The sequence below is a fragment of the Equus caballus genome, chromosome 1 (assembly GCF_041296265.1).
Source record: "Equus caballus isolate H_3958 breed thoroughbred chromosome 1, TB-T2T, whole genome shotgun sequence".
Classification (NCBI taxonomy): Eukaryota; Metazoa; Chordata; class Mammalia; order Perissodactyla; family Equidae; genus Equus; species Equus caballus.
Window position 1 is genome coordinate 57,249,116 of NC_091684.1, and position 27,838 is coordinate 57,276,953.

Genomic DNA, 27,838 nt, shown 5'->3' on the forward strand with positions numbered 1-27,838 from the left:
GAGCCAAGAGGAGCTTCCAGAATGGCGTGAGGAGGGTGAGGAGGGAGCTGTGTCCTTCTGCCTCTACTCATACCGGTTAACAAAACAGACCGACCATCCAGCCTCTGCCCGGGAGCCAGGCCTTGGCCAGCTTCATTCCTCCTCTCCTCTCAGGAGCTCAGTTTTAACCCTTAGCTTAGAAAAGCCTAAGTAAAGCAAGCAAGGTGTGCACGGAGGCAGAAGGGGAAGCTTGCAGCGTGAACGAAAACTTGGGCCATCCGGGCGGCAGCGATAGCAGCACAGTTGCAAAGCGAAGTTGAGAACGCGGCGCCTTTGGCAGCGCGACGCGCCCGCCGCCCAGGGGTGGGGCCGCCCCGCCCGCCCGCGCGCGCTTCCCCCGGCCCGCCGCCCCGCCCGCCACGTGACCCGCCGTGTTGTGGTCCGGCCCGCGTGGGTGGCGGGAGGGCGGAGGCGGCGAGGGCCGGGTCACGTGACGGCGTTTAAATCTCCCGCAGCCGGAGGCGCGGGGGCGCCAGTGCCGCGAGTCGAGCTGGAGCAGAGGAGGCGAGGGAGTGGGCCAGAGAGGCAGTTGGAAGATGGCGGACGAGGCGGCGCTCGCCCTTCAGTCCGGCGGCTCCCCCTCGGCGGTGGCGGCCGAGAGGGAGGCCGCGTCGCCGCCCGCCGGGGAGCCGCTCCGCAAGAGGCCGCGCAGAGACGGCTCCGGCCTCGGGCAGAGCCCGGGCGAGCCCGGTGGGGCGGCCCCCGAGCATGAGGTGCCGGCTGCGGCCGGGGTCGGGCCGGCGGCGGCGGCGGCGGCGGCGGCGGGCGGGGAGCGGGAGGCCCAGGCGGCGGCGACCGGAGGAGACAATGGGCCGGGCCTACAGGCCCTGTCCCGGGAGCCGCCGCCGGCCGACGACTTCTACGACGACGACGACGACGACGACGACGAAGGCGAGGAGGAGGAAGAGGCGGCGGCGGCGGCGATTGGGTACCGAGGTGCGCAGGGCGCGGGCGGCCGGGACTGCGCATCCCCTCCTCCCTCTCCCGGGGCCCCTCCTGGTGTGGGGCCGGGGGGTCTCTGGCGCGGGCTGGAGGCTCGGGGCTGGCTCGGTGGCGTCCCCCTCCCAACCCCGGCCCTGCTCCGCTGCGCGCCTGCGGGGCCGCTGGCCTGGCTCGGGAGCGGCCCGCGCACTCGCCCCCTCCCGCCTCTCCCGCCTGCCCTCAGTCCGCGGCCCGCCCGGCGCCCTCGCGCTTTGCGCAGCCGCCGGGCCGGGAAGCTCTTGCAGTCGGTTTTAAAATAAGTTTCTCTCTCCTCCTACTCTTTTAACATATTACTTTTGTTAAACATCGTTTGCTCCTACCCCCGGCCTCCCTGGCACACTTAAATCTGCAACTTTTGCCTCTCCGTTGCATCGACCTTTTGCACTCGTCTTTGTAAACTGACACCTGTGCAATTGGTGACTTTTGACAATTGGTAACAGTGCAGTTGGTCTTTATTTTTAAACTTGTTTTAAATTTTAAAAAGCAAAACTATTTCTAAAGTCATAGCCTGCAAAATTTGAACAGCATAAAGACGTTACCTAAAGAGAGAACCCTACTGTGGTGCAGTTAATAGTATTCAATAGACCATTTGACCGTCTGTAAAGGTAACAGCGTGTGCATTAGGGACTGGATTAGTAAAGCGACCCCTGATTTCAAGAAACAGTTTACTAGGGGAAACGAATAATGCAAAGATATCTTTGTATGCTTAGTGTTACATAAGAGAAGTGCGAATTGCTGTACTTACCTTTGAACGACTTTTTCGGTAAATTTTTATTTGACAAGTTTCATGAACTCCCATTTGTGATCGATAAATTGAATCTAACTAGATTACTACTTTTTGTGTTTTGATTAGGTAGACCTAATTTATTTCTAGATTTTGATGAACTGAAACTTTTAGATTCTGGGCAGAATCCCTAAAGACGAGGACATACTGCTCCTGTGAACTGTGAAAGCTGACCTAGTGGGCATTCTTTACACGGGCTGTATAAATGTTAAGTGCTTTGTTCAGTGAAAACCGTTGCATCATAAGCATTGTAGATGTTCATACATTTTAGATGCAGATTGTTTCAGCAGGCTCGAGTTACTTTTGGTGTGTTTTGCAGATGATCTTCTGTTTGGTGATGAAATAATCACCAACGGTTTTCATTCTTGTGAAAGTGATGAGGATGATAGAGCCTCACATGCAAGCTCTAGTGACTGGACCCCAAGGCCACGGATAGGTATGGTTTCAAAACTTTAGAGAGTAAATGTCTTTTTCTTTGTATTCTAGTTTTATGCCAACTAAAAGTATAATTCTCTGCCCTCTTATAACCCAGTGATGAGGTTCTTTAGTGCTTGCTGAGATTTAATGTCAGCTTCTGTTTCTAGGGAAAGTCTAGCTTTGTTCTGTTTTCATTTTTAAAGAGCTCTGGCCCATGGAAGCTGGCCCTGCTGTTTCTCAGCCCGGTGCTTCTCACACCTGGTGTCCTTTTCGCATATACCCCCTGTGTGGAATGCTCTAATTCCGGTTCCCTCACTTCATATCCCTTTTAAATTTTTCTTCTTAACGTTTTTTTATTGTCTTGTTTCCTGTACTAGAGTATAAGCCTCATGGGGGTAGGGGTTTTTGTCTGATTGGTATACTGTTTTGTCAGTGCCTAGAAAAGTGCCTGGCATGTAGTTTGTGCTAGGTCAATTTTTATTAAGTATGTGGATGAAATGGGAAATTATTTTGAAGTAAAGAACACTATCAGATTTTTATACCAAAGTTATAACATGGCCGTCTTGAAAGTGATCTTTTTCTTAATCAGCTCTCAATCTTTCAAAAATGCTGCAACTGTTTAAACATAGTGATGATTAATTCCTCTTTGGTGTCTATAATATTTACTGACTGTATTTTGGTTTTCTCAAGCTAGGAAACGGATCTAAGAAATTTCAGGGTAAAAAATAGCAGTATTGTGTGTATCATTTTGGGAGATTAGTTAAGATCAAATTGAAGATTATTGCTGGAAAAATTTAACAAGATATTTATCTATATATTTCTCTTTTTTTTTTGTCTTTAATGATAAATAGTATGGGCTTTCAGGACTGGTAAGATCTTTCCTATATTGATTTGTAGAACCTTTTTGTACATTCTTCTGTTATTCATTATGGTATATTTTTCTAGATTTTAACCATAGAAATTGAATTCTAGTAGTTAGACTCTCAAAATACGTACTTGGTGTTTTATAGCTCAAGGGACAGGCCCAGTTGTTCGTTTCATCTCCTCCCTAATTTCATTGGGGTGTAGCATTAGCTTTGAAGATGCTGTGAGAATGAAATACCTTTATATTGCATTTTCTTACTTTGCAAAAAACCTTAAAGATTGCTAATTCATTACTTCAGAAAATAAATGAGATTTTTAATTCCTCAGAAGCGGATTTGATGTAAATCTTTTCCTCCTTAATATAGGTCCATATACTTTTGTTCAGCAACATCTCATGATTGGCACAGATCCTCGAACAATTCTTAAAGATTTGCTACCAGAAACAATTCCTCCACCTGAATTGGATGATATGACACTGTGGCAGATTGTTATTAATATCCTTTCAGAACCACCAAAAAGGAAAAAAAGAAAAGATATTAATACAATTGAAGATGCTGTGAAATTACTGCAAGAGTGCAAGAAAATAATAGTTCTAACTGGAGCTGGGGTATGTAAGATGTATAAAACACTAGTAAAAGGGGGAGGTGGTGTATGTTTTTTCTTACACCTTTTCCAATTAAACATTTTTCTGGTTTAGAAGAATTTATCCTTAGGTGATAATGGGCAATTGTGTTTGGAAACTGCTAAAAAGTGAATGTAGCAGCAGTTGCTAAATTGGTCCAGTTTTTTAAGAACCTCTCCAACAACGTTAAAAAGATTTGCTTCTTTTTCTTTATTAGCACAGTAGGTAAGTGGAGTTAAGGCAGGATTTCTGCCTACATTATACCACAGATCCTAAAGGAGATGCAGGGAATTCTGCGTGCATTAAAGTGTCTCAGGGTCTGATGGAGAAATTGGGTATTTGTTTGATCTTCCTAGGGAAACCAGGAACCTAATTGGTATTCACAAGTGAAGAAGTTAGTATTGGGAAGGTAACAGATTCCTACCTCCCCTCCATTTTAAATTAAGGTGATGTGATTGTGGTAGCTTGACATTTTTCAGTTGCCCCACTTAGGGTTGCAGTGAACTAGCTACCTAAGGCTATCGTGTATTGTATGTTAGTGACCATGGCAACTGCTGGAGTAAAATTCAGTCCTGCTTTTTGCCCTTTTGAGTTAAGGGATGGTGTAAGTTAATCTTAAATGATCACCAAGAATAGTTATGCTTTGCTCCCAGCTGTGATTTAGACAAGTCTGTTTTACTCTGAGGTCGAAGTGGAGTCAACTCTGGTAAAGTTGTGAAACGAAAAGATAACTTCTGAAATCCCTATTTGAAATGTCACAGTTTATTTGTAGAAAAAGCATAGTGTCTAAATCTGTTCTTAAAAATTAAGAGCCAAAATACTGTACAGCATAGTTTTTAAAGTAAATACAGAAATGTAGTGTTCTTGAAGTAGTAGAAGAAGCCTGACCAGATGAGAGATTTCTTTGGAAGTACTTGACTGTAATAGAAATTCTTGCCTGCTTTCTAGTTAAAATAATTTGAAATAGTTACTGCCTTCTCAAATTGCAATTGCTTTAATTTATTGGTTAAATGCTTAAAGGTTTAAAATTAGCCTGACTGAAAATTCTTTACCCCATTATGAATGGAATATATGGTGGATTTAATTATGCTGTTTTGGGGGTGTTTTATTTCTATTTGAAATTATAGTAGGGCAGTATATCTCTTCCCCAAAAAGAAGTTTCAAACTAAAATACTTTTCAACTGTTCCCTAATTGCATGATAAGAAACTAGTAATTATAAAGGTGGAGGTGGAAGATGTAATGGTACGAATTATGCCGTGCATCTTTCAGGTTTCTGTTTCTTGTGGAATACCTGACTTCAGGTCAAGAGATGGTATTTATGCTCGCCTTGCAGTAGACTTCCCAGACCTTCCAGATCCTCAAGCAATGTTTGATATTGAATATTTCAGGAAAGATCCAAGACCATTCTTCAAGTTTGCAAAGGTACTACGAACTCTTCTATTTGTCTCTTTGGCCTCCACTCATGAAAAAGTATTTTGTTCACATTCAGGCTTCCAAAGCTTACTGGAAAATTGGGTACCAGTACTGTAGTGGAGTAAGAGCATTGAAAAGTCATTTCAGTTAGAATTCCCTTCTTCACAAAAGGGACTGTCATTTACTTTTCTTCATTTTAGGATTGAGCTTATTTTCAAAGAAGAGGCTATTTCATTTTTTGAAATTTGCACTTCAGTAATGGCCTTTACATTATCCAGACTGTTTTAGAGGTTGGTAGGCCATGTGAAGGAACATCATTGTTTTGGTTTTTAGTATTTTTTTATGGGTCATAAAATTATAACATCTGCTTTGATATGTTTCATAGTGGCCAGGTTTTAACACATGAGGATGTGCCTGAAAATTTTGTAATTAGGGGTGGAGAAGATTCTTAGGTCGCATGTTAGTTAAGGTTGCTGTGTTCTGCTCTGTCCAGTTCAGAAGCCACTAGCCACATGGGGCTGTCGATTACTAAGTGCCTTGAGATGTGATGCAAGTATGGAAGACATACCAGATTTTGGAAACCTAGTATGGGAAAAATAGAAATATTATTAACTTTATTTCTTATATATTAACAAATATTAATTATATGTAGAAATAATAATACTTTTGCTAATGGGTTATAAATTACGAAAATTTCACACTTTTAATGTGGTTACTAGAAAATTTAAAATTACATACATGGCTCCCGTTATATTTCTATTAGGCAGCTCTGCTCTAGAGTATAGTTTGATACTATGTTATCCCATGCCCAAGAGATTTTAGCCAGTAGAAAACTTTTGTTTCCTATAGTTTAGTCTTGTGGAAAGAAATTATATAATTGTTACTGCTAAACTTTAGTATATTTGAAAAGGTCTTTTGTATTAGTGACTACTTTTTGGTGAATCTAGAAATTAGATGAACCTGAATTTTAATTAAAGGGTGACTCCAGCTACTTTCAAACCATGTCGTCTATTTACATAATGATAGGAAAAGCTCTGCAAATTCAGAATAAATGGTGGTAGTTTAAACTGTCTATCTTTAAAGAAATACTTTGTTTCATCCAACTGTGGTTATAAATAGGAATTAAAGTAAAATGGGAAATTATATTAAAATTTCTTGGATATGACTTAATTGCTAAAACTGAAAACTAAATTTGAAAATTTTCAGGCTACTAAGAGAAGTTTTTTTATTAAGTTCATAATAGTTTACATCAATGTGAGATTTCAGTTGTACATTATTTGTTGACTGTCACCACATAAGTGCTCCCCTTACCCCTCGTGCCCACCCCTCACCCCCCTTCCCCTGGTAACCACTGAACTGTTCTCTTTGTCCACGTGTTTGTTTATATTCCACATATGAGTGAAATCATATGGTGTTTGTCTTTCTTAGTCTGGCTTATTTCGCTTAGCATAATTCCCTCTAGGTCCTTTCCATGTTGTTGCAAATGGGATGAATTTGTCTTTTTTTCTGGCTGAGTAGTAGTCCATTGTGTGTGTGTGTGTCTGTGTGTTTATATGTACCACATCTTCTTTATCCAGTCATCAGTCGATGGGCACTGGGATTGTTTCCATGTCTTGGCTATTGTGAATGGTGCTGTAATGAACATAGGGGTGCATATGTTACTTTGGATTGTTGATTTCAAGTCGTTTGGGTAGATACCCAGTAGTGGGATAGCTGGGTGTATGGTAGTTCTATTTTTAGTTTTTTGAGGAATCTCCACAGTGTTTTCCATAATGGCTGTACCGGTTTGCATTCCCACCAACAGTGTATGAGAGTTCTCTTTTCTGCACACCCTCTCCAACATTTGTTATTTTTAGTCTTAGTGATTAAAGCCATTTTAACAGGCGTAAGGTGGTATCTTAGTGTAGTTTTGATTTGCCTTTCCCTGGTGAACGTCTTTTCATGTGTTTATTGGTCATCTGTATATCTTTGGAAAAATGTTCGTATCCTCTGCCCATTTTTTGATGGCGCTGCTTGTTTTTTATTGTTCAGTTGTGTGAGTTCCTTATATGTTACAGAGTTTAACCCTTGTCCGATATATGATTTGCAAATATTTTCTCCCAATTTGTGGGTTGTCTCTGTTTTTTATTCTAGTTTCTTTTGCCTTGCAAAAGCTCCTTAGTCTGATGAACTCCCACTTGTTTATTTTTTCTTTTGTTTCTCTTGTCTGAGAAGACATGGTATTTGAAAAGATCCTTTTAAGTTCGATGTCAGAGTGTACTACCTCTCTTCCACGAGTTTTATAGTTTCAGGACGTATTTTCAAGTCTTTGATCCATTTTGAGTTTTTCTGTATGACATGAGATAGTGGTCTACCTTCATTCTTTTGCCTGTGGCTGTCCAGTTTTCCCAACACCATTTATTGAAGAGACTGTCTTTTCTCCATTGTATGTTCTTGGCATCTTTGTCAAAGATTAACTGTCCGTAGATGTGCGGTTTTATTTCTGGGCTTTCATTTCTGTTCCATTGATCTGGGTGCCTGTTTTTGTACCAGTACCATGCCATTTTGATCACTATGGCTTTGTAGTACATTTTGAAGTAAGGGATTGTGATGCCTCCAGCTTTGTTCTCTTTTCTCAGGATTGCCTTAGCAATTTGGGGTCTTTGGTTGTCCCATATGACTTTTAGGATTCTTTGTTCTATTTCCATGAAGAATGTCATTGGGATTCTGACTGGGATTGCATTGAATCTGTAGATTGCTTTAGGTAGTATGGACATTTTAACTATGTTTATTCTTCCAATCCATGTACATGGAATCTCTTTCTATCTGTTTATGTCGTTATCAGTTTCTTTCAGTAATGTCTTATAGTTTTCATTGTATAAGTCCTTCACCTTCTTGGTTTAATTTATTCCTAGGTACTCATTCTTGTAGTTGTGATTGTCAATGGAATTGTATTCTTGAGTTCTCTTTCCGTAAGTTCGTTATTAGAGTATAGAAAAGCAACTGATTTTTGTAAGTTGATTCTGCACCCTGCAACTTTACTGTAGTTGTTAATTATTTGTATTAGTTTTCTGATGGATTCTTTGGGGTTTTCTGTATATAAGACCATGTTGTCTGCAAACAGCGAAAGTTTTCACTTCTTCACTCCCTGTTTGGATTTCTTTTATTCCTTTCTCTTGTCTAACTGCTCTGGCCAAAACCTCCAGCACCATGTTGAATAAGAGTGGTTATAGTGGGCATCCTTGTCCTGTTCCTGTTTTCAGGGGGATGGCGCTCAGTTTTTGCCCATTGAGTATGATGTTGGCTGTGGGTTTGTCATATGTGGCCTTTATTATGTTGAGGTAATTTCCTTCTATCCCCTTTTTCTTAAGAGTTTTTATCATAAATGTCTGTTGGATCTTGTCAGATGCTTTCTCTGCATCTATTGAGATGATCATGTGATTTTTATTCCTCAATTTGTTGATGTGATGTGTCACGTTAATTGATTTGCAGATGTTGAACCATCCCTGTGTCCCTGGTATGAATCCCACTTGACCATGCTGTATGAGCCTTTTGATGTATTGCTGAATTTAGGTTACAAAAATTTTGTTGAGGATTTTTGCATCTCTGTTCATCAGCAATATTGGCCTGTAGTTTTCCTTTTATTGTGTTGTCCTTGTCAGGCTTTGGTATCAGAGTGATATTGGCCTTAGAGAATGTGTAAGGAAGTGTTCCATCTTCCCTAATATTTTGGAATATCTTGAGCAGGATAGGTATTAAATCCTCTCTGAAAGTTTGGTAGAATTCCCCAGGGAAGCCATCTGGTCCTGGGGTTTTATTCTTTGGGAGGCTTTTGATTACTGTTTCAATCTCTTTCCTTGTGATTGGCCTATTCAGATTATCTGTTTCTTCTTGATTCAGCTTTCTGAGGTTCTAAGAGTCTAAGAATTTATCCACTTCCTCTAGATTTGTCCATTTTGTTGGCATATAGTTTTTTGTAGTATTCTCTTATAATCCATTGTATTTCTCTGGTCTCCGTTGTTATTTCTCCTCTTTCATTTCTAATTTCGTTTAGCTGAGCTTTCTCCTAAAAGAATTTTTAATTTTTCCAAAAATCACCTTGAAACTTAGGAAAACTTTGAACACTTCATGTATCAGCAGTAATGATGGTTATTTTTATCTAGCGTTTAGAAGAGACATCTGGTTCAAACTGAATTGAATAAATAATGTAAAGTTAGTTTCTTTGGTTTTATTTTTCTTAATTACCAGATTATGAATTAATGAAGATTTACTCTTTTAACATACTGCTGCTAGTGGTACTACTTCCTGATTTTGAAGACCAGTGAAATAGCACTTAGTTATAGGTTTCCTGAATTGGACCTAGGACACTGGCATTATAATAGCTCTAGGTAGCAGAAGTTAACACTTAGAAGGCCAGCAGGTAACTAGAAATTACTGTGGTCTTATATCTTATTATAAAAGTTTAATTCACTGGTGCATTTATATAATGCTCACAAGATTTTTGCTGTAAATTCTGTGTTCTGAGGGGAAACAAATCATGTTGCCCAAACCACCTTGTCAACATTTTTCCCTGTTACTTAAGTATATACTAAATTGCCTGGTAAAGTAGTAACCTGACACTTAGAAAAAGTGTGGTAAGTGAGAATAGGAATAGCAAGGTTGAGAAAGATTGTAACCTTAGTTATCTAATGAACAAACTGGGTATTCATTTTTAGCTTAAACCAGCTTTGACATGCAAGAATCTGTAGAAGCAATTTAGAATTACTTTGATAGAGACAAACTACAAGAACTTTTAAAAATGCACTTAATAGAAATCTAGACAGTGCATAAGAGAAAATAAAATATGTGAATTACAGTAAAAATGGTATACTGTTAACTGTTAATGTTCTTAACCACTGTGTACAGATTTTATACCACCTGGGAGAAGAAAAGGTTGGAGGGGCAGCATTTTCCACTTCCCTAAAAGTTTTAGGAACTTTGCATGTTTTTATTATTAGTTAATAAAGTGAAAAAATAAATTCAGTCATTTATAAAGTGCAGCCTTTTCTAATCTTGTTTATATAAATTTAATTTTGCTTAATTCCTTTCCTGAGTTTCCTTATAAGTTATGGTAAGAGCTAAATAAATTAATTAACCTTTATAACTGTTACTCGTATAGAACTGTTGTACTTTCATTCTCACATTAGGAACTGCCTAAAAGAAAGCTTGTAGTTGCTGAAGTAGCACTTAATAGTAATAGGTAGGAGAGACTGAGTTAATTTGGATGTAAAAATGAATAATGAGGGAAAAGTTTCAGGAGAAATTAGTAAGGACAAAGAATGAAGCGTAGTATCCAGAAATGGAGGATGGGGAGGGTATGTAAATATTGTTATATTTTACTAGATTGTTAAAATATTACATGAATAAAATACTCATAACTTAAAATTTCCTACTAGTTGCTGTACTAGGCAGAAAGTTCATTAAGATAGTTTTTTTATTTTAAAGATTTTATTTTTTTCCTTTTTCTCCCCAAAGCCCCCCAGTACACAGTTGTATATTCTTCGTTGTGGGTCCTTCTAGTTGTGGCATGTGGGATGCTGCCTCAGCGTGGTTTGATGAGCAGTGCCATGTCCACGCCCAGGATTCGAACCAACGAAACACTGGGCCGCCTGCAGCGGAGCGCACGAACTTAACCACTCAGCCACGGGGCCAGCCCCATCATTAAGATAGTTTTTGATTGTTGGTAGTTATGAGAGAAAATAAATTTAATATGAAGCCATGAAAACAGGAAGTATTACTGGTGAAATTTAGACATTTTGGAAGGAAAGAATTTCTACACATGTATCAAGCCATTGATTGTATATAATTATTGGGAAGAAACTTAGATTTGATTTAGACTGGAAATTCCAAGTAATGGAGAGGCGTGTTAAAAAGGTTACTGGCTCATTAGAGCAATTTCTCAACTACTGACATTTTGGGGTGGATAATTCTTTGCTATGAACAGCTCTCCTATGCATTGTAGGATCTTTAGCAGCATCCCTGGCCTCCTCCCACTAAATGCCATTAGCATCCCTACCCCCAGTCTTGACACTCAAAAATGTCTCGAGACATTGCCAAGAGTCCCCTGCAAAATTGCTCCCGGTTTGAGAACCAGTGTATTACAGTGTGCCTAGCTGTGGTACCTCTTTGAATTCTTTTACACAAGAACAGTTAGAGCCAACATTAAAGCTGTATATCCGTGTTCTGAACTGTTATCCTCCTGCATAATAAGGGCTTAAATTGACAATGAGTTGTGGTCATGGTTCTCAGGAGTCTAAAATAATTCACTTGAAATATGTTGTTTATAAAAATGAGTGGGTGTATTGAGTCAGTGAAGGTGAAACCGAGGATGTATAAAAGAATTAAAAAAAAAAAGACTGTTCAAACAGTATGGTTGCTATCCCATATTGAATTCAGTGAATGTTCTTTCCCCCAGTTATTAAAACTCAAGAAAAAGTAAGTACAGGGAGAAATATGAACTGAATTTTTATGAACTTAATTCCAAAACTGTATCTTTTTATTTATTCAATAAATTATCACTTTAATGATAATGTACAAAAAATACCAGATTATGTAGTTATAAAGTTAAGGAATCTTAAAACCAGGTCATTACCTGATAATCAAAAAATGTGAGCCAAAAAAAAGCCACAGTTTTGTTCACCTGAAGACAAATGTGTTAATACCTTTTCGTATGTGGATTACATGTGTACAAATATAAGTATAGTATTAGAGCTAGATATATTTTTATGTTCATCAAGTGGTATACAGTAATTTACTAATCCTGCAAGTGTATGTTTTAGATGTTTCTTACTTTATCTTATTACAAATAGTGTTGCTATAATTGTCCTTTTTGGTATGTTTTCCAATGTTCTTATGATAAATTCCTGAAAACAAATGCTAAAGGTCCTGATGTGTTTTGCTTTATTGCTCCCTGGAAAGGTTGAGTAAAATGTACTCCCATCAGAAGTATGTGAAGGATGATTTAGCATACCATCCCCCCCCCCCAAAAAAACCCTCCACAGTATATTATTAGGATTAAAATATTTTCTAAAAAGTATGTAATGTGTGTTGTTTAAAAAGAAATTCATACAGTACAAAACAGCAGTTTGCCTCTCCCTTCTGTCTTCCCTACCTTTAATCTCTTTTCTCAGAGGTTACCACGGTAAAATGTTTTCTTGGGTAGCTTTCCAGAAAAAAAAAAAGTAAACCTCTTTGTGTGTGTATAGGGGAGGGTATTAAGTTTCTAGTAATACTTTAAAAATGAATCACACACCCTTTTCTCTATCTTCTCATTAATATTCTTGGAAATAGTTTCATAATGGCACTTAACAGATATACCTCATTTTTAAGGAAAGGCTGCATAGTATTGTTTTATAGTTGTACCAACTAAATCAGTTTTTTATTAATGGCTATCTAGAGTTGTTTTCAAGGCAGTCAAAACTTTATCAGTTTAATATAAAAAATTAGCATCTTTCATTATCATATTAGTGTTCTGTTTTTATTAGTGTGGATAACTGCTTTTTACTACTAGCCACGTGTATATGTTTAGATCATCTGTTCTTAACTATTTTATTCCATCGGGATCCTTTGCTTATACTTATTTGTGGGAAGATTATGTTTTTTTTTTTTTGCCTTTTTTTTTTGCTGAGGAAGATTCACCCTGAGCTGACGTCTGTTGCTACCTGTTGTCAATCTTCCTCTTTTTGCTTGAGGAAGATTTGCCCTGAGCTAAGATCTGTGCCAGTCTTCCTCTATTTTGTATGTGGGTCACTGCCATAGCGTGGCTGCTGACGAGTGGCATAGGTCCATGCCCAGGAACCGAGCCTAGGTCACCAAAGTGGAGCGCACCAAACTTAACCACTAGGCCACGGGCCTGGCCAACATTATGTGTTCTTGAAGAGTGTTTTTATGTTAGAGGATGATTGGAATTCCAGCTTCCAGCAATCCCATGAAGAAGTGCAAAATGAAGTGTACTTACTGGACTCGTTTGTAGTACCCTAATGAAATGGTGCTTAGCCTAAAAGAAAAAAGGAAACTTGAGATTGAGGGATCAAAAATTGAAAGGGCAGTATTGCATAGTGGTTAAGAGCTGCACTGTGGTATCAAAACTGGGTTTGAATAACAGCTCTGCCACTTACTGGCTTTTGTGACTTTTGGCAAGTTAGTTCTATAACTTGTACTTCTGTGCTTTAGAGCTTTCATCTGCAAAATGGGGATATATATGTCTACAGTAGGACCAGCAAACCTTTTCTGTGTAAGGCCAGGAAGTAAATGTGACCTTTGTGACCACATGGGAGCTTGGTCGTATATTCTTTGTTTTCCTTTACAACCCTCTGAAGTGTAGAAACCAGCCCTCAGCCTCGTCTACAGCATTATAATAAAGTGCTCCTGTTTTGCCTGGTACATATTGAAAGTTCCTTAAGTGGTAACTAATAGCTTGACTAGTTGAAATTCTCTTGTATTAAATTAGTAAAGGGGTTGGCCTTAGTCCAAATGTGGCCCACTGCCTGTTTTTGTACAGCCTTTGAGCTAAGAATTAATTTTTAATTGGATGGGAAAAATCAAAAGAACAGTGTTTCACGGCATATGAACATTATATGAAGTTCTAATGTCAGTGACCGTAAGTAAAGTTTTATTGGAACACAACCATGCTCAGTCATTTATATATTGTCTCGGGCTGCTTCTGCACTATGGTGGAAAATTTGAGTGGTGCAGCAGGGACTATATGGACAGAGACTGTATGGCCCACAAAGCCTTAAATATTGACTCTGTGGTGTCCCTGGGTGGAAAAAGTTTGCTGAACCTTGAGTTCCTCAGGGAACCAGACTTAAAAAAAAAACAAAAGAAGTTGAATTTTTTTGCCAGGTGACTAATTTGTAAGTATTGTTTAGGTAGGATATTGAGTAGCCTATTCAAGTGTGGTTTTTTGGAATGAATGAAACCAGACAAGGGATTATGAGGATTTTCCTTACCAGGATGGATCAGTTTTACTTCTCTTTTTTGGCAGCATGGAGACTTTACCTTCTAGTTTCTTACCAACTCTGCTTACTGCCCCCCTCTGTTTACTCTAGGAGGAGGAGATAACAGCAAATAGTGGCATGTCAAACTTTGATGAGTCCTTTAACACTCCTGCCTTTGCCTGGGGTCTCATTCATATTGCTAGAAATTTGGGGAAGAAACCAAGCAGAGAGCCTCCTCTGGAGGAACGCCATTATTTCTGCATGAAGACTCACTATGGCAGATAGTTCTAAGGTTTAGTTTTGACCACATTGGTTGCCTATGACCAATTACTGGATCGTTTGCATCTTTCTGGACACAGCCGTGTGGAAGTAACGTGTCTTTTTAATAGCATTTTTGAGCCTTTGGTCCCAGCTCTGCTTCCACTCAAATCTGTAAGGATCCCTGTGGCAGTAAAAGAATGGCCCAGCCCACATAGTTGTTCTGGGCCCTCATGATTGGTTCCTTAATAGGATTTAGGATGTTCAGATTTGCGATGGCCTGTCTTAGAGCAGAGTAGCATGTCACAGGAAGAATTAATCCATACTTTATCTGAAAGTTGTATCCCCAGCCATTTGGTTTTTAGCAAACTTTTCATGTTAAGAACCTGACGTAGGAATAGTTTCTATTAAAACGGTTCTTCCAGAGTAATTTTTTCATTATTTCAGATTATATCCCTTAGTTTGAACATAGTTTTTAAATCCAATGATTCAGACATGGTCCAGTGCATATTTGAAATAAAATAGACAAAGTCAAGATTCCGATCACTTAGGTTCTAACACATAAAAGCCTTATAAAATAATACAAAAAAATTCTTCACAAATTATCCCCAACTACAGGAATGGATTCGTAACTTTAAGGGCTAAACTACCCTGAACTGTTGTGTAGAGCTGAATCTAGTGTCCCACACATCTTTGTGCTTTTTACCTCCTCCCCCCGTTAAAAAGGGGGGCAGGGGATGATAAGGCACACAAACCTTCATTCCAAGAGGGTGGAGTCTTGGAGTCTCGGTTCTCTGGCTCCCTGACACTGCTCCAGAGGTAGTCATTTGTTCTTGTTCTACATTTGGCCTGCTGTTATCACTTTCCTCACTACTTTAAATCCTATTTTATCTGTTGCCTAGTATACTCTGATACTTGTTAAAATATTTTAACAGCTATTTCCAGAGGGAGCTTTAATAAAATTCTGTGATTAATCCTCTGAATGTAAACGTGAATGTACTAGAACAAAGCATCCTGAGTGTTTAATAGAGCACAACCCAATGGTTCAAAACATAATGTGGCTTTCAGTTTTCTATAAACATTAGTTTTGATATGCTCTTCACTTGTTACTTCTTTCTGTATGCACTGTCTGTTTCTTAAATTGCACAGTTGTCCATGAAATTCATAAAAATTTGAATAAGACAAAATTTTTGGATTTTTGTATAACACAAATTTTTAGCAGCATATGGACATGTATGTGATAGTTATGAGATTTGCTTAGTATTTTTACCAAAAAGGTATCCCTGTAGATAGTGTTTTTTAAATTTGAAATATTAAATAGGTTAAAAGTCATCCATAATCTTATTAAACTTTTTCGTATGATATCAGAAGTGAAAGTTCCCCCACCTCTGTTTATGGCTTGTTTGTATGCTTCCTGACTTTATGTTATATGAATATATCTATATACATGCGCATATAATTTCCATTTTTGCTTAATAACAACACAACAATAACAAACTATACACACTGGTGACTGACTTGCTTTTTTCACGCATGTCATGGACCATCTCCCAGGTCAGTGCATCTAGACATCCCTCATTCATTTTAATGGCTGCATACTCCACTTATGGATGTACTGTATTTCTACAACCAGTCCCCTATTGATGGACATATGGTTGTGTCTAGTTTTTTGCTAGCATTATAATAGGTTAGAGGCTGTAATGAATAGTAAGGAAGTGTAGGTAGCACTACTTTAAAGAAAACAGAATAAACTTCCTTTGCCATAGTCACTTAAATGAAATTTAATAAAAACACTGTCAAAAGTTGAGAGGACCAAAATTGATACTTTTTCTCTGATCTTTTTGCCATGTGTATATCTGAACTCTTTGTTTTTAAAGAAGAAACAGCATTGAAGCATTATTTGGGGGGAAAAACACACACACAAAATCCAGCAACTCAACATTCATGAGCAACTCATTACTATACCAGTATGTGCCTGTGCAGTGGAAGGAAAACAATTTTGGTAAGGCATTAAAACTTTAGCTTTAAACTTCCAACAGGTTGATATTTATAGTAAATGATGAATCAAAAATTTTTAATATTATGTTGACAGTGCCTTTTTTTAGTTTTAGAAGTCACCATACCTTTGATATTTTTCATTTCAGTTTAAACTTTCCCCGTTTAAAAGAAAAAACTCTGAATTTGCAGCCAGTAAAAATTAGATATATCCTAAGGTGTGTATTTCTTCTGACTTATATTAAAATATCTATTATGTTTGTGGGTTGACTTTATCCTTTTCTTCAAGGGGCCCAGTTCACTAATTGCTATACATATTATAGCAATAATCTTTTGTAGGTGTGTGTTGCATCCATTTAGATGCTTTGAGATGCTCATGTAGTTTTTAAATTATTTATACATGGGGGATTATCATTTGGTAGATTTTTGTTAAACCTAAACATATAACATCTGTTACACGTATTTCTTTAATCTTTTTTCTGCCTTTTGCATTATATAGGAAATATATCCTGGACAGTTCCAGCCATCTCTCTGTCACAAATTCATAGCTTTGTCAGATAAGGAAGGAAAACTACTTCGCAACTATACTCAGAACATAGATACACTGGAACAGGTTGCAGGAATCCAAAGGATAATTCAGTGTCACGGTTAGTAAACTTCAGAATTGCTTTCTGTTACTTAGTTTTATAGGAAAAATTAGGATTAGAAAGTGGGCTGCCATCCAGGAATGAAGATTAAGCCGTATTATTTAATCATGTTATCTGACCAATTGTAGATAAATTAAAAGTAGAATGCAAAACAATGAAACTAGAAGTATTGGCCTTGACACTTATTTGTATAAAAAGTCAGATATTAATGTGCTTTTGAATTTCAAAAGATGTAGCAATTGCATTCCATTAAATTCTTTTAAATAACTTTTTAGATTACAAAAGTAATGTTAGCTATGTATGAAAAAACATGACATCTTTATTTTAGGAAACCAAAGAAATTGAGTAGTTGAGATGTACAGGTTTCACAAATTTAAAAGACTTTCAATCTAAAATAACAAGTTTGAACAGACCATTTTCTTATGTATCTAAACTGTTTTTAAAACACAATTATTAAGCTAGTATAATTGTAACTTTCCACCTCTGCAGAGTTTTACCCCTGGAGGAGTTGGTTTATTTTATTGAAAAGAGTTGCTTTAGGAGGCATCATTATATCAGTTTCTCAGCAATTGAGGATTGGATCCTCTCCTTATTTATTATCTATATAATTATTTTAATGCTTCATCACCCGGATGCTCCCATAGAGTCTCTTAAAATTTTAAAATTCACTAACTTTTCTGATGTCAAACTTTATAGTATAACCTTTGTGATGTTTAAGAAATGAAAACATTCCTTTAATAAAGCATACCTATGTTGGTTGTTTTAGGTTCCTTTGCAACAGCGTCTTGCCTGATTTGTAAATACAAAGTTGACTGTGAAGCTGTACGAGGAGATATTTTTAATCAGGTAATTTATCACTCATATTTTTGGATGTCTCTGATCTGTTTCTTCTTTTGCCTCCAAATCCTTTTTTTTCTGAAAGTATTTATGTGATACAGAAAGATCCAGGAATAGTATTATCGTTGGGAATTCTGGTGAAGTTACACAAGAACCTCTCAATACTTTAAGTTGAAAACATTGCTGCATAATGTCTCTAAAATGATGAAATGGGCTCCTTAATAACTAAGCCTAAAATAAAAATCCAGATCATAAAGTGTTGCAGTATTAGTTTTTCTTCTTACTCTCCCTTTGTAGTGCCTTTCAGATTTGGAATCTTAAGATAGTTGTGGTAATACTTTAAAACATTTAAAAAATTATTATAAAAGTATTTCGTGTAAATTACTAGCAAAAAATATAAGGGAAAATATGGCAGAGAATAAAAACCACCCAGAAATAAATTCTTTGTGTTTAGCTGCATGTATAGTTAATCGTATACAGTCATGCACTACATGATGTTTCAGTCAACGAACACAGTATATGATGGTGGTCCCATGTGGGTACCATATAGCCTAGGTGTGTAGTAGGCTATACCACCTAAGTTTGTGTAAGTACACGCTGTGATGTTCACATGACGACGAAATCACCTAACTGCGTTTTTCAGAATGTATCGTGTCATTAAGCAATGCATGACTGTAATTATGAGAGAAGGACAGCATGTTAAAATGGAATCATTATCTTACAAACTTTGTTAAAGGACTAAGTCTCGTGTGTACATGTATGTACCTACATATACATGCTGGTTTTTTCTTTAATAGACAGTGAACTCTTGAATATCAAATGTAAGTCTACAGATATAATAGCAACATTGTATTTCTTTGTATATTAATAAACTAACCAGTTATTGACAGTTGATATTGACATTTAGGTTGTATCCAGTTTTCCCTTTTTATCCACAGCTTTTCTGTTTTCTTGGATAACTTTGAATACATTCTTAGGAAGTGTGAAAATGTTGACTATTTCTAACTTGGGCTTTCCCTTCTCTTCCCTACCTCAACCAAAATCTGGAACACACAGGTGGTTCCTCGATGTCCCAGGTGCCCAGCTGATGAACCACTTGCTATCATGAAACCAGAGATTGTTTTTTTTGGTGAAAATTTACCAGAACAGTTTCATAGAGCCATGAAGTATGACAAAGATGAAGTTGATCTCCTCATCGTTATTGGGTCTTCCCTGAAAGTAAGACCAGTAGCACTAATTCCAAGTAAGTGGGTGAGGATCTTGAGTGAACATTTGTATATGTAGTGCCCTGAGTTGTGGGTCTGTAGAATAGACTCCAGTGCTCTTATTCTGTTTCTGGTTAAAAGTGGTGAAGAGCCAAACTTTGTTTTTTAGGTGACATTCTTATTAATGAAGATTGGTTAATCTGACATTTTGGTGGAGGGAGAGGGCTGTCAAAACAGAAGTAATGTCAAATTCTAATGTATATGAAAAATTAAGACAAAGGGCAACAGTTCAACTTAAATTTTTCAACAGAATGTTTTTTTAATGTGGCAGGAGTTACTTTACATACACCTAGGAGACAGCCCTTAATCTATGTATTTTTTATCTTTATTTGATTATAGTTGTTGATCTTTCAAATTTAATTGATTTCAGGTTCAGTAAGTTCAAATGTATAGCTTGGTGGAAGTGTAATGTACTCATTAAGATAGAATTTTGGGGTTCAAAATAATTGTTTTTCTAAGAATAACAGTCCTGCCTTGTCATAATTATTGTATGTGGATCTGCTTTACCCAGAGGGTGTTTGTGTGTATAAAAATGCTCAAATACAATTTAAGTCCCTATTACTCTTCTTAGGAATATTTCTGTAATACATGCTCTCATACTACCTTTTTTCTCCCTCTAGTGAGGAAGCAAGAGAGAGGAAGATAGAGGGACTCATTCAGTAGCTTCAAGTGTGCCCTAAAAAGTGAGGGAAGGAGGACAGGAGAGAATATCAAACCCTTAACCAGAGAATGAAATTAGACCCCTACAGCAGCAATCAAATAGGCAGCCAGAGTAAATAGTTGGAAGAAAAATGGAGTTAAAATCTCCAATTATGCATCTTTTCCTTATCCCATATATGGTGGCTTTAGCAGTTTAATCCTAAATAGCTGTGAAATTCTATTAAAGGAGAATATGGGACAATTTGTAATTAAACAAAACATGAAAACCTACTGTATAAGCTCCTTTATTTTTGAGTTATTTTTTTCTCTTTAGAGGTATGGCACAGAAATTTTTTCTTTTTTTTTCTTTTTGCTGAGGAAGATTCACCCTGAGCTAACATCTGTGCCAGTCTTCCTCTATTTTATATGTGGGTCACTGCCACAGCGTGGCTGCCAACAAGTGGCATGAGTCTGTGCTTGGGAACTGAACCTGGGCCACCAAAGTTGAGCACACCGAACTTAACCACTAAGCCACAGGGCTGGCCCCAAGGCAGAGAAATTCTTAAGAGCTTTTTGTGGGGTAGTATAATAGTGTGTTGGGGATAGGCAGAGGTAATTTTTAAAAAATGTAAACAAGTATATAATAGTGGAGAATAGACTTGTATGAATTTTCACTCTCTTTATCAGGAGCTATTTCAGTAGAATAACTCACTATGTGTCAAGAACTCTTCTCTGCATTTGACATATTTTGATTCATTTGATCTGCACTGCAACCTGGTGGACAAATACTGTTGTTATCCCCAATAGACAGACAAGGAAATTGAGGTACAGAATGGAAAAGTCTGAAAAGATTGCTCAGGAGTAACCAGGTGACAGGAGCAGAACCTGAAATTTTACAAAAGATGCTTAGCTGCTCATCTTTTTACTCCCTAGCTTGATGAAATGTAATGGCTTGGTTAAGTATTAGTGGTGGGTTTCTTTTTTGGTATGAGGAGCATATTAGACTTTTGCATAGTGTGTTTGTTGTGGTTTTATTAGCTTACTTCCCTTCCCTTTTTCTTTTATTTTTTGCCCTATTTTTAGGTTCCATACCCCATGAAGTGCCTCAGATATTAATTAATAGGGAACCTTTGCCTCATCTGCATTTTGATGTAGAGCTTCTTGGAGACTGTGATGTCATAATTAATGAATTGTGTCATAGGTTAGGTGGTGAATATGCCAAACTTTGCTGCAACCCTATAAAGCTTTCAGAAATTACTGAAAAACCTCCACGAACACAAAGAGAGTTGGCTCATTTGTCAGAATTGCCACCCACACCTCTTAATATTTCAGAAGACTCAAGTTCACCAGAAAGAACTTCACCACCAGATTCGTCCGTGATTGTCACACTTTTAGACCAAGCAACAAAGAGTAATGTTGATGATCCAGATGTGTCCAAATCAAAAGATTGTATGGAAGAAAAATCACAGGAAGTACAGACATCTACTAGGAGCTTTCAAAGTGTTACTGAACGGTTGGGAAGTCCGTATTTGAAGAATGTTGGCTCTGATACTGGGGAGAAAAATGAAAGAACTTCAGTTGCTGAAGCAGTAAGAAAGTGCTGGCCAGCTAGACTCGCAAAGGAGCAGATTAGTAAACGGCTTGATGGTAAGAAAGGCTGTTGAGCCATTTTAAAGGCATAATTATTGTAACAAGATATTTCCAAGAAATGAGCAATTTTGGCAGGTTAGTTGACAGGGTAGCTTTATGCAGCTGAATGTAACAGTTGATTGTGTTTAGAGAAACTATAACGTTGAGAATTTAAGCTAGAGAACGATAAACACTGGTATCTTACATAGTATGGGGGAGAAATAGTGTTTAATTTATAAAGTGTGCCCTATACCTTGTGTTTTTCTAGAGAATAAGCACTAAATTGAAAAGAAAACAGAAATATTGAGAGCTATGCTGTTGTCTGGTGAGAGCTTTAGCGGGTAGAAATGATGCCTGAGAATTGGGTGCTTACTGTGGGTCAGCTGTTTTATACACATTATCTGATTTTAATCTCATGAGTTAGGAACTATTACTACTACTCTGCTACAGGTGAGAAAACTGAGTACAGTAGAGGTTAAGTATCCCATGCAAAGTAACACCTGGGACACGGAAGAGCCAGATTGGATTCCTGTCTATCCTCAGAGCGTATCCTCTTAACCATTGTGCTGTGTTATCTCAGATCTAGAAAATCTCCGATTCCTCTCCACTGAATATTAGGAATAGCATCTACCCTGTTTTGACATATGGGAAGTCTTTACCAATTAGTATTAAATTAACATAGATGAAATCACTTTTTTGGAAATCAGTGTTTAAGTCCAAGCAGCATTTTTGGCAAAAAATTTTAATTTAATCAAAATAAAAAACATGCGCTCTTTAACTAAGAAGCAACAGTCTTGTATGACTTAAACATTAAGTCCCACTCCATTTACCATCCAGGGTGAAAACTGACAAATTTAGACAAGTTCTAAGCATGTGCTGTAAATGAATTTTAGTTCAGTCGAATAAGCCTTTGGGCCTTTTCCATAGTAAGCATTGTAGCAAGTTCTGGAGAGACAACAAACTACTGATGTTTTGTGTATAATTATAAAAATAGGTGATTAAAAAATAGGTGATGTTAAAAAAAGGTAGAGGCTACTTGGAGGGGTTTAGGTATAGAAGGCTTTCCAGAAAATCTAACTCCTGACTTTGGTTTTGAACAATAAGTAGAGAGTTAAAAGTAGGGGAAGTCTTCCCAGGGGAAACTAGAAAAGGCATTAGAATGCTTATGTTTGCAAATGTGGCAAGTCAGAAGTAGAAAAATTGTTACTGATTTAGTCAGGTAATATGGTTTTTTTTTTGGCTGAGTAGGATTTGACCAAGCTAACATTCATGCCAACCCTCCTCTATCTCTTTCTAAGTATGTGGGCTGCCAGCAGAAGCGCAGCTGCTAACAGAGCAGTGTAGGTCTGCTCCTGGGAACCGAACCCAGGCTACCAAAGCAGAGTGTGCTGAACTTTAACCACTAGGCCACCGGGGCTGGCCCCTACAAGTTTCTACCATATACAAGGTCTCTGTATGCACTGGAAGACTTTTTGCACTGGGGATTTTCTTTGAATATCTTTTTGACAGATGGGTCACACACAAAGAACTCTTTGCCCCAGGAAACGAAAATTAAACATGGAGCAGTCTCTTTGGTATTATACTTTGGTTTTACTCTACTCATTTAGGCCTTAAAGGTGCAGGCTTTGGAATTAGACCTGAGCTGTCTCAGATCTACCTTGGGTAGTCATTTAATCTCTGTTTCTTAATCCAATCTGTAAAATGGGAAGAAAATAGCACATACTTGATAGCATTGTGAGAATTTAAAAAGAAAACTGACGTAGGGTATAAAATTGTAGCTGTTAAAACCAAATGACCACTAGGCTTTACTCATTTTATTTTGCCACTATTTCTGTTGTGAGGTCAAGGCAAAAGGAAGTGGGAGCATATATGAGGTAAGCTTTGAATCTGTCTTGATGGTTGCCAAGAAAGGGGCAAAACTAGACATGTGTAGGGTATTTGGGCTGAGAAATAGATTATTCAGTTCTTCGGGGGGGCCAGAGCAGAACAAAGCATTTTTTAGAAGATGGGCCAAAACTATAGAAAGAAAAGTGGAAGACAACCTGTGTTGGGACTCCTTAAAAGACTAAGCGGGTGTGATTCAAAGGAGATGGCCCTATTTTCTGTTAGCAGGTAGAATACAAGTACTTGACACCCTCCTCTGATCATGAAAATTAATAGTTGTGGCTTAGAAAACTGAAGAATATTATGTATTCTCTTGAAAAAGAAGGAAGTAAGTGGTTTTCACACTGCAATTTGTGATCTGTGAGTGGATTAATCAGTTTTGTGGGTTCAGATCAGAATTGTCACATATATTAGGTTGTTTCAGACCAGAAAACTGGGTCTTGATGGGGATAATAAAGTTTGAAAGCTATTTTGAAGAGAAACTTAGGTCGGCTTGGTAGATGGCATGTACTCCAGATCAAGTGTGTAGTAGTTGGGCTTTTGTGAATCTGTCATTACATGTGAAAACAGACTTAAGTTAGAAGTTACTTGTTCTTGTGAATTTCAGTGTAGAAAACATTTCATCATTAATGTTTAGGGTTCCCACCCATTCTCTTAAAAGTCTCAGCTTGGTCAAATTTAATTTAGCTTCTTTTGTTTACATTGTGATTTTTAAGAACTTTAGTAGTATTCCTGGACTCAAACTGATAGATTTTCTTTCTTCTCGTTTTTTGTTTTTGGTGAGGAAGATTGTCCCTGAGCTAACATCTGTGCCAAGCTTCCTCTATTTCATATGTGGGATGCTGCCTCAGCATGGCTTGATGAGTTGTGCGTAGGTCCATGCCCAGGATGCATACCCATGAACCCCGGGCTGCCGAAGCAGTGTGTGTGAACTTAACCACTACACCATGGGGCCAGCCCTTCAAACCGATGCTTTTAAGAGTGGAACATCTTAGAGAAGGTGCTCTTGACCTGGGGGCCATAGCTTAGGGGAGAGAGGGAGGGAACTCTCCTTACTATCACAAGTCAAATCTTATACTGTGAATGCAAGTTAGGGAGAGGGTTGAAGTTCAAGTCCAATGCTAGATCAGTGCTTCTCACACTTCAGTGTGTATAAGACTCTTGTAAAAATAGATTCTGATTCAGTAGATGGGTGGTGGGGCCCAAGAATATAAATTTATAACAAACACTCAGGTGATGCTAGTGTGTACAGACTACACTTTGAATAGGTGGTGAAGCCGTTATTGACAAACTATTTTAATTTTAGGTTATAATAGGCAGGCAAAGTGAAGTGAAAATATTTAATGAGGATGCTTTTGAAAGCATAGTATGTGCTTTAGATAAGCCAATTCATGTTCATTGAATATACCTTATCTAATGCAGGCTGAGCTGTGGATACTTCATCTCATCAAATCTGTTCAAAGGAGTTCGTTAAGTAACCTTTATTCAACATGATTCTTTGCATTTTTTCACACTAACTTCATAGGGTTGTGAAAATTACTTCATTTTCTAGGTGAGAAAAATTGAGGCAAAGAGAGATAACCACCCTAATTTACAAAACTGGTGAGTGGCAGAACTAAGATTTGCACCCAGCACTTAGTTGATAGCTTGTTTTTTAAAAACACTAGAAATAGCCTCTAGTAATGATACTTAGGCAAGAGGCAGAGCTGGAACCTACAGTTACTCCAGACTGCCCAGTGAGACCAAGTTAGTCTTAAAAAACTAGAAATAACTTACTTCTCATTTCTTACTGTATTTCAGGTAATCAGTATCTGTTTTTACCACCAAATCGTTACATTTTCCATGGCGCTGAGGTATATTCAGACTCTGAAGAAGATGTCTTATCCTCTAGCTCTTGTGGCAGTAATAGTGATAGTGGAACATGCCAGAGTCCAAGTTTAGAAGAACCCATGGAGGATGAAAGTGAGATTGAAGAATTCTACAATGGTTTGGAAGATGATGCTGATGTTAATGAGAGAGCTGGAGGAACTGGATTTAGAGCTGATGGAAGTGATCAAGAGGCAGTTAATGAAACTATATCCACGAAACAGGAAGCAACGGACATTAACTATTCATCAAACAAATCATAATGTAATAATTGTCCAGGTACAGGAATTGTTCCACCAGCATTAGGAACTTTTAGCATGTCAAAATGAATGTTTACTTGTGAACTCAATAGAGCAAGGAAACCAGAAAGGTGTAATATTTATAGGCTGGTAAACTAGATTGTTTTTTTCATGCGTAATTTTTAACTTCCTTATTTCTGTACTTGTACACTCAACACTAACTTTTTTTAAAAGAAAGGTACTAAGTATCTTTAATCAGCTGTTGGTCAAGACTTTCTTTTAAAAGTTCATTTGTATGATACATCCATCTGTATATATAATTTTGTTTTTGCCTAGTGAAGTTTCAACATTTTAAAGTTTTCAAAAAAGCCATTGGAATGTTAAATTAATGTAAAGGGAACAGCTTATCTAGACCAAAGAATGGTATTTTCACACTTTTCTTTGTAACCCTCAAATCTCTGTTCTGCTAAACTTTTGATTCTTTATTAGCACAATTACCTATTTTTAAACACTGGCATTTTCAAAAACTTGTGGCAGCTAACTTTTTAAAAATCTCATGACATGCAATGTGAGTAGAGGGAAGTCAACACTATGTGGGAGAGCACTCAGTTGTCTTAGCTTTTTAAAGTAAGACTTGGTGCTAAGAGTTTCAGGAATATTGTATTGTTCAAATGAAGATGGCTTTTGTACTTCCTGTGGACATGTAGTAATGTCTATATTGGCTCATAAAACTAACCTGAAAAACAAATAAATGCTTTGGAAACGTTTCAGTTGCTTTAGAAACAATAGTGCCTGTCTGGGTCCCCTTAATTTGAGAATATTTGCCATTGTTTAAATACCTGTCACTGTGGTAGAGCATGCACTGATCCTTTCCCACAAGTATTAAACTGCCAAGGTGTGAATATGCAAAGTCTTTATGAATCTATAATAATGGTACTTCAACTGGAGAGAGTGTAATATTTTGGACTGCTGCTTTTCTTTTCCATTAATGACGAGAGCAACAGGCCCCTGATTATACAGTTCCAAAGTAATAAGATGTCAATTATAACTCAGCCAGTAAGTACATGTCTCCTGTTGGGAGGATTTGGTGTAATAAACACCAAACTGTTAGCCTAGTATTATGGAGATGAACATGATGTAGCTTGTAACAGCAGAACAGTTAATGAATGAACCTAGTTCCTATAACGTGTCTGTCTTTATTTAAAAGCTTAGCCTGCCTTAAAACTAGAGATCAACTTTCTCAACTGTGGAAGCTTCTAGCCTTTCAGAAAAGTTCATACTTTATAAAATTGCACAGTAAGCATTTCTTTTCCAGACCTTTACCCAGCATTACTCCCAAATTACAAAGTATTCCTATGTTTAGTATTTATTACAATTAAATAAAAAGTTTGAAACATAGCTGTTCTTTAAGGATAAAATACCCAGCCAGGACCATTACTGCCAGAGAAAAAAATTTTATTGAATGGACATTTCTCTACCGTAAAAGATGTCTCAATCTGAATTTATTCGGCTACACTAAAGAATGCAGTATATTTAGTTTACCATTTGCATGATGTGTGTTTGTGCTATAGATGATATTTTAAATTGAAGAATTTGTTTTAAATTATTTTTACAGTGAAGACTGTTTTCAGCTCTTTTTATATTGTACATAGTCTTTTATGTAATCTTACTGGCATATGTTTTGTAGACTGTTTAATGACTGGATATCTTCCTCCAACTTTTGAAATACAAAACCAGTGTTTTATACTTGTACACTGTTTTAAAGTCTATTAAAATTGTCATTTGACTTTTTTCTGTTAACTTACATTGTTTAAGGTATGAGATTTTAAAATCTTGTAGAACTTTCTATAGCTTTGAGGGTTATATTAGATGCTTTGTTGTACTACATGTCTTCCACTTATAACTAACTACAATGGTACTTAACCAAACACTGACAGTGCTAGTTGTAGCAGTTGGTACAGCAAAACCTCTCTTCTCCTTATAGATAAATCTAAGCCTTAAACTCAATCGTAGGATGCTAGCAGAAATAAGGAGAAATGGTCTAATGACCTCTACCCACTTTTGAGGGGCCATCAACTGGGACTATTAAAAATCACCTGGGAGTTTTTTTAAAGTATATCTAACCTGAGCATCACCTCTTAGAGATAGAGATTTAATCGGCATAAGGGGGGGCCTGTGCATAGTATTAAAAAAATGCCCTCAGGTGATTCAAAAATATAGCAAGGGCTGAGAAAGGAAAGGAAGAGGGGAGTTCCCTTCTGCACTTAACACCATTCCTAGGAGCTGGCCTAAAAGGGAGGGTAGACTTAGATAAAACAGACTATTCCGAATTTATCTCTAGGAATAGTTCATCAAATAGTAAACACTGGCAAGGGTGGGGAGCTACTGAAATAGGGTGACAAAACTACCATAAGGAGTTTGGATGGCCAAAGTGCAAAAGAGGTTGGGGAGTGGGAAGAGACTGAGAACAGTACCATCTGCGCTTGTTTTCAGTGAGCTCA

General features: G+C 37.7%; 1 protein-coding gene and 1 long non-coding RNA gene across 3 annotated transcripts in view; one reads left to right on the plus strand and one right to left on the minus strand.

The window, feature by feature from the left end:
- LOC138916139 (uncharacterized) overlaps positions 1-1,129 on the minus strand; it is a 30,414-nt gene extending 29,285 nt beyond the window's left edge. Inside the window, exon 1 of the long non-coding RNA XR_011422917.1 lies at positions 972-1,129. This is a non-coding gene — a long non-coding RNA (uncharacterized lncRNA). The remainder of the gene's footprint in view (positions 1-971) is intronic.
- Positions 492-27,137, plus strand: SIRT1 (sirtuin 1). Of its 2 annotated transcripts, XM_023643979.2 has the most exons (9): positions 492-975; positions 2,124-2,240; positions 3,451-3,692; positions 4,978-5,130; positions 16,831-16,978; positions 17,745-17,824; positions 18,872-19,058; positions 20,803-21,366; positions 25,033-27,137. In XM_023643979.2, the coding sequence occupies exons 1-9, from the start codon at positions 576-578 to the stop codon at positions 25,359-25,361; spliced, it is 2,220 nt and encodes a 739-aa protein (XP_023499747.2). In that variant the 5' UTR covers positions 492-575; the 3' UTR covers positions 25,362-27,137. The 2 variants fall into 2 exon arrangements, with proteins under 2 accessions (XP_023499747.2, XP_014588585.1); XM_014733099.3 differs by lacking the exons at positions 492-975; positions 2,124-2,240; positions 3,451-3,692 and adding an exon at positions 16,214-16,338 and having other exon boundaries at positions 4,991-5,130.
- Positions 27,138-27,838: the final 701 nt, after the last annotated feature.